The sequence below is a fragment of the Cottoperca gobio genome, chromosome 11, assembly GCF_900634415.1.
Source record: "Cottoperca gobio chromosome 11, fCotGob3.1, whole genome shotgun sequence".
Classification (NCBI taxonomy): Eukaryota; Metazoa; Chordata; class Actinopteri; order Perciformes; family Bovichtidae; genus Cottoperca; species Cottoperca gobio.
The window spans coordinates 22,085,247-22,092,746 of NC_041365.1; the positions used below are offsets into that span (position 1 = coordinate 22,085,247).

Sequence of the window (7,500 nt, forward strand, 5' to 3'; positions counted from 1 at the left end):
GTTCTTCTCCTGGGACTTACCTGTCTTCACTTTATAACATGTTTCAGTAAAAACAAGATCCAAGTCATAAAAAGTGTCTGCTATAAAATAAGAAAAAAGGTCACTAATTTATACACTTCACAAATTACCTTTAAATATTGTTCAACACAAGTTATATACTTTTTACACATAACAGCCAATAGCAGACCCGGAAATAACATCTGGTAAACTGCCGCTCGTTTCTTATTGGTTAACACTTGCATTCATCCAATCAACAACCTGTTGACATATCCCGGAAGTGCTCCTGCACCAATCAGAAAGTAGTCGCAGTGATTTGGTCCCACCTCTTCTGTCAGAACTTCTATCAACTCAACTCAATGACATCTGCTGTCTCGGAAAGTGTTTTGGGGAACCAGGAGTTCAAAGACAGCTTTGACTCCGTGACGCAGTGTTAGCCATGTTTACAGAGAAGGTTAGTTCACGGCAGGGGGGGGGGGTTACTTTGTGCTCAAACGCGTTAAAGAAGTGTGTAGTTCTCGTCTCATGGCAGAAATGTAAAGTGAACACTGGACAGTGAACTCAGGACACTTTGGTAGCTGGGGAAGTGTGTTGAAATGCAAAGCGTGTAGGACATTAAACTGTTCCCACTCGCATTGTTCCATAAACAACTTCATCACCTGGCCGTGGCGGGTCATGTCAGCATCCCCAGCAGCTGCAGCCAGCTCATCCCTGCAGCGGGGCGCACACGGCGGCTCCCCGACAGCCTCCTGTGGCAACACCTCCACCGCGGTCCGGTTGCAGCCTATCCGCGCCACGGTGCCGTACCAGCTTTTGGGTGGAAACCAGCACAGCCCAACCCGCTCCGCTTCCTGCTCCTTCTCAGTAGCCGGGAGCAACTCAGGTCCGACGACGTCCCGTAGCTCCAGTCCTGCCAACCCGGGTGGAAGCGGCTCGGACGGCAGGCTGGTCCCCAGGCAGAGGCTCTCCCCACCGGACACTACGAGCTCACCAGAACTCTCTCCCTACTCCTCTGTTTCCAAAGGTAATATCGTCTTTTGAAAGTAAATTAAGTTAATGCTCCCATCATCGTTCAGGTAGCTTGCTGCTAATGTATGCTAAGTGTCGTTCTGTCTCGTATGTAGCGACACTTACGCCAAACTAGCTTAACAAATCTGACAATTTGATGGAGTCACCGATTAATGAACACGATACGTGCCTTTAAAAATGAGAACCAATAGTGTTTCCGAACAAATGCAGGCTACTCTTAAATTCGGCGTATGTTAAATTCACAATCCAACATTACATTTAATTATAATCTCAACTTTAACAATTTCCCCACCTTTCGCCATCAGGCGCCACGTTGTGTTTTGGTGAGAGAAGCTAGTGGAAATAACAGTAGACGCAGCTCAAAATATTACATTTATATTCAAATGAGTGCAGTTTTGTAAATTAAAGGTGCACCGAATTGAAAAGCGGACTCTCGTTATTTAGACAAATGCTATGGGATTTTTTAAAGGTCATTCAACTTTTCCAATAAGCCAGACCACCTTAAAATGACACGTTTTCCATAGCAAGATTCAATTTAGCGAGCTCCGATTGAACTATTATATCGAGATGCTAGGCTGGTTGGCTTTTTTAATTGGGTCATTATACATTAGGGATCTGATAATTACCTATAAACATCGAGAAGGTGCATTATAAATACGCATCACATAATCTTTATTTCCATAGTAGCTCTCGCAACCATGTTCTATCTATAAACTATAATAATATCAGTAATATGTTTAGCACACCACAGCCTTGGGTGTATTATTGCATCGTGTATTGCGATTTAAAGGGAATAATTGAATGCAGTTGTTGCGTCACATTGTCCTCGCTGGAGGAGGTAAACATGTCAGGACATGGAAGCCTGTGTGGTGATGATGCAGCTTCTCTGCGAGCCTCACGGATCTACCACACACGGATGATTAGCCAGAATCTGCTTTTAACACTGACATCTTATTAGGCATTCGTTACATGTAGGTTGTTTACCAGCATTGAAACGGAAAAGATATGTCGTCAGCTGGTGGCTGCATGGCAACATTGAGGCCTAGCAGTCTGAGAGACATCAACAGAGCCCTCTGGGTGAGCAGGCCAGCCTCTGCAACTACATGCATACATATAAACAGGAACATGTATCTGCCTAGAATAGGAACACAAACACACCCTATTATCTGTGGTGTGTTTGCAATCCAGCCAACATAACTCATGTGTCACGGCTGCTACGTCATTACTACATATTTCTGTGAAGGGCTCTAATGTTTCACATCTATTACGTGCACTTGGCTTTGCACCTTTACACTCGTAGATATCGCAGCTGGGAGCAGCGGTGTGTCCAGGGCAATTTGATCGGGGTGGCCGAGGTGGGGCATGAATCAAGCCCGCGTGGTACTGAGCACGGTGTTCTGGACACCTGCCAACAGCACATAAACACACAGCGCTGCCATCACTGTCTGATGTATGAGGCAGACAGATGAGCTAATATTACTTCTTCCTTTTGTCCTGTTCGTGCTGCTTTGGATATCTTAGTCTATTTATATAACCATGTGGTCACAGGGCGGAACACGCTGTTTAAAAGTGGTTGCCAGGTTGGCATCGGACATTTAGTCACCTTATACTATACTAATATATACTAATACGTATACTAGTATTAAGACACCATGCAGCTTAATAATGCAGATGTGACATGAAAGAATAAAAGCTTTATTACAGTGACAGAACACAGTTAGTCTGGTGTCACCAGGTAACTAGCAGGTCGCTGGCTGCTCCTTCATCTGTTGACTCTTTCAAATGTGTTTTCTGGACCTTGTTTCTGATTCCCACCTCAGATCCATCGGTCCTCTAGTGACGCCAACACCAGCCGGTCCGTCATCGCTCCGTTCAGAGATGACCTCTAATCTCACGTCGCTCCTATTGTAGATAAAAATCTGTCCTCTGGGCCAGTGAAGAAGACTGGACTCCACTAATATTTACTTGAACTTATTTAAACTTCTGCACATCTCGTATAACTCGGTCTCTTTAACGTAATGCTTCGTCAGAAAAACGAAGATCTCCATCCGAGAAGAGAAGATCACTGGAGAAGTCCAAAGTTAGATACAAGTGGAGTTTATTACACACGTACGTAACAAACTCTGAGCACCCAGCCAGCTGCTCCCTCTTTACCCCTCAGCTCACACGGTGAAGCTAAGGGGCGGCCATGAAATGTTCCAGTGTGTGTTGAGTCTGGTGAATCAACCTGACATGTTCTGACCTACGCCCTCTGACTCATTTGCCTGTTCTGTCCCTTTGGTGTATCTCTGGGTCTCTTCTCCAGTTAGCTCTGCAGTTAGCCGGCGCCGGCCTGTTCGTCTCATCCTTATCACATGAAGGGCCTCGTACATCTTCCTTCTTCACGAGCTTGAACTGGGAGACTCTCTTTACACTCTCGCCCCACTAACGCTGCTTATTCGGCCTTTTCCCAAATGTTTGCTAAGGCTGTCCTCTCCCACTTACATGGATTTATAATTGATTATTACACATTCATATATATATATTCATAATACAAACCATTATACTGAGTAAAACCTACAATTATGTACTAATAAAACCTATTACAGAACACATGTTATTACATCCCATAATGAAACGCATACTTATTAAATCCGCTCTCTGACACGGATACAAAAATCAAATGATAAATGAGTAGCCACGTGTACGTGTGGGAAACACTCAGTGTGGGCGAACGATATCTGAGATTTCTTTATAAATGTTGCATCATCTTAGCTAATGCTAATGTTTTCACTGTCCTGGATGAAAAGATCCACAACTATATATATATATATATATATATATATATATATATATATATATATATATATATATATATATATATATATATATATACACACAGACTAATATGTCTAAAGACAGAATGCCTTTAGTGCATAGAGCAGAGAAGCACCAGAGACACGTTCTGTGAAATGCTTCTTTTAAACGGAGCCTTCTGAATAATGTACGAGCCCCCGGTGGGAGCTGCGCTTGGAGATGGTCATATGACTCAGTCAGCTGGATGACCTCGAAGGTCCCTCTGATCCACTGTACGGTTGTTCTGGTTAACACGAAGTATTCTGCACAGAATGAACTCCCAAAGTCTCTTGAAGGTTTCTGTGAACGTCTCGAGCAACACGGAGGCCGTGCACGTGTTTCCAGAGCTACGTGGGGCCGTGCACGACCACCATCGCAGCGGTCACCACCATACACCACCAACAGGATGTATTTGGGCAGAAATCGTTAAAAATAACTCTAAATATTGTTTACAAGTCGTCATTATGACAGGTGTGCTTTCCTTTTTTGGTTCTGAGATGGCGGCGGCGACAGAACTCTTTGTTCCCAATGGACTCAAGAAAGAACTGATTAGATTGTAGGGGTCAAAGGTCAAGGTCACTGTGACACCACATCCACCATCTTTGTCTCAGGAACGCTTTGAGTGTTTTTATTTTGCACAAACGTCCTCAAGGACGAACTGTTTAGAGTTTGGGGGTCAAAGGTCGGATGTCAAGGTCACTGTGACCTCACAAAACACGATTTTGGCCAATTATTAATCTTGTGATGCCAAATCATTCCCCTTCACCACTTCCTCCCCACATACCTCTGGCGCCCCCACTCGCACCACACCCATCTTCAGTTTGATCTTCACTACACACCTGTAAAGATCAGGCCAGAGCCGTAAGGACGGGGTGTAACGTGGGGGCTAACGTCTGTCACTGTGACAAGCTGCAATAAACAAAGTGTTTTAAACTCCAGGAACACATTTCATTTTGAACAATCACCCTGAAAGTCAACGTGTTTTATTACGAATGCTTGATGTGAAGCAGCTACAGGACGAGATGCAGTCTCTATGCTCCTCTAACTCCTCAGATGCTCCTCACAATGACCTCACAGTGACGTCTAAACTCACCTCAGGTTCTTGTGCACGTCAGTGTTTAGTACTAAAACTTCTCTCTGCTGTCAATCATCATTATTTATTCTTGTGCTGTGAAAAACCTTCAAACGCGCTTTTACAACGTCCTGTTTGGACCTTCTCTTCAGTACGAGCGGTGACGGTACGTCCAGTCACAGTGCAGACAGGAACTGCTGCCATCCGAAGTTCACGTGAATGTCCCTCGTACAGATCTACTGGACACCTGTGAAACTGAAACGATTAGCATGAATAATTACTACAACATGTGTCGTAGCATCCACATGCAAATGAATGTGTTTCCGGAGGGGGGGTCTGCTGCTCAGGTGTAGTAGATTCACTGAAGCTTCTCACGAGGAGCTGCCTTGTTGAGATACTTAACATATTCACAGGATCAAGGTCTACCTTGGTCCCTGGAGGGCCTGTAAGCCTGAGGGTTTATAGTGACCCCGCCCTCCACCAGCTTTAATGGGATTCTCTATTGTTGGACCAGAAGCAGCAGATTAGAGGAGCGGAGGAGGAGGAGGAGGAGGAGGAGGAGGAGGAAGGGAGACGTGCTCGTTAGTCTTTGGCCCTCACACGTGTTATAAAACATGTTTCTCATGACGCGTGTCAGAGGACGCTGCTGCCTGTGACTATAACTGTACTGGTGTTTATTCTAAAGGACGGCTTGTGTAATGAATCTGTACCTTTCCCTTCCACATGGAGCTAACGTTAGCTTAGTTAGCTAGCTAAAGCTGAGATGGACCAACATTTGCGTTTGAAATGAAACTCTACAAACCACTTCTATGTTTCAGGGTAACAGTCTGGACGGGTCAGGAGTGCAGTTTTGTGTATGTGCCCATAAAGATGAGAAGAAACTAACATGAATACATACTGAGCAGATCTGTTCTGGGGGGGGCTGCAGACGCATTAGTGTTCCTGTTACACTGAGTGAATGTCTCTCTTGTGTTTGTGTCTCTGCAGCTGAAGGGACAAAGTCCCAGCAGGTCCAGAGCTCGGGGGCTACTTGGCGGACTTCCTCCCTAGGCGCTATTACTGGGCCCTACCTCACTGGACAGTGGCCTCGTGACCCCCAGGTGCACTACCCATCTTGTATGAAAGATAAATCCACACAGGTAAGCCCCCCCCCTTGCTAAAAAGACAAACCACGTGAACAGTCACACCAACTTGTTCATGGTTCAGAAGACGAGTCCGTGTTTCAGGACGGGTCAGGTAGGTGGCCGACATCTCCCCTGACCCCTCGTCCCAAGATCGGGGGGGGTCAGTCCCTCCGTGCAGCGAGAGAGGACACGGCGAGACACGGTGTAATGCTCCTTTTCTGTTTCCATCATCTTCACCTCCTGCAGCCGGAGGACACCAGGATCTGGAGGTGTCACAATTCAAAGCTCAAAAAATTACATTTTACAAAATGTAGTTTGAACACATCATGATAATGTTGTAATTTACCGTCGCCCAATACTCAAGTTTACTGAACAGAGCCTGAATGCATCACAATGTAAATCTATTGTACCTCCGTTAGCGTTAGCTGTTAGCTCGTTTATTTAGCCAAGCATGACGGCTCACCGGTTGCTAACAGCTAACGCTAACTAGCTTTCCTTTGAGTACCGTCACGTTTTCAGAATTGTGCATCGACTCGGTACCGCAGTATGTGTTCTCAGGACATGAGGGCGGGGTCCTCCTCACTCGATCACATCATCCACAGACTGGACCTCACACGGGCCTCGTGTCTGTCTCTGGAGTAACGTTCTGCGTCATTCTTAATCTGTGCCCACACCTTCCTCCCGGTGATCCTCTCATGTCCTCAGATGTCTCCGCACACACGGCTCTATGCAACACATCCGCTCCTTCCAGGTCGTGTGACATTTACACCTCCACATCTGTGCGGCTTCAGAAGCCAGACGACCTCTTTGCTCGTAGCTTCCAGGTTATTAAGTGTTGAACAGGCTGTGAGAGAGAGCATCCTCTTTATACAAGCAACAAAGCAACGACACATTACCACAGAGAAGGATTGTTTTCATGTCATTGTTCTTTCAAATGACCAAATCAGCCTTTAATATTTGGTTAGAGTATATTTTTATATATATATATATATATATATATATATATCTATATATATATATATATATATATATATATATATCTATAGATATAGTTTATATATAATAAAGTCCGTAGATCCCCCTCAGGATGTGTTCTGGTGTTCAGTATTTATTTTGTACCCTGCTTACGTGAGAGATTGTTTAACGAGCTCAGATGCAGGTTTGATTAACAGTAATGTTTCCTTCAGACTCCTGGATGTTGGCGTGAGGAGACGAGGAAGAAGACGGAGCCCCCCACCAGCGCTCAGCGTCCTGGGCAGCGCCGACCAGCTCAAAGAGGCAAGACGCTTCACACGGACGCTCAGGCCTTTGGTTTGATGCACACGTGTGTGTGTGTGTGTGTGTGTGTGTGATGTACCTATATATACTATACTCGTGTGTATCTGTGCTGTGTTGTCTATATATATCTCTACCCTATCTAGTATACTATTATTATATACACCA

At 45.0% G+C, this 7,500-nt stretch overlaps 1 protein-coding gene across 1 annotated transcript in view; it reads left to right on the forward strand.

Moving 5' to 3' along the window:
• The first annotated feature begins 359 nt into the window (after nucleotides 1–359).
• Nucleotides 360–7,500, forward strand: part of glcci1a (glucocorticoid induced 1a) — a 15,723-nt gene continuing 8,582 nt past the window's right edge. The window contains 5 exon segments of the mRNA XM_029443672.1: nucleotides 360–1,021; nucleotides 5,921–6,072; nucleotides 7,245–7,283; nucleotides 7,286–7,310; nucleotides 7,313–7,335. Of these exon segments, the coding sequence (XP_029299532.1) occupies nucleotides 673–1,021; nucleotides 5,921–6,072; nucleotides 7,245–7,283; nucleotides 7,286–7,310; nucleotides 7,313–7,335 (588 nt within the window). The 5' untranslated portion in view covers nucleotides 360–672.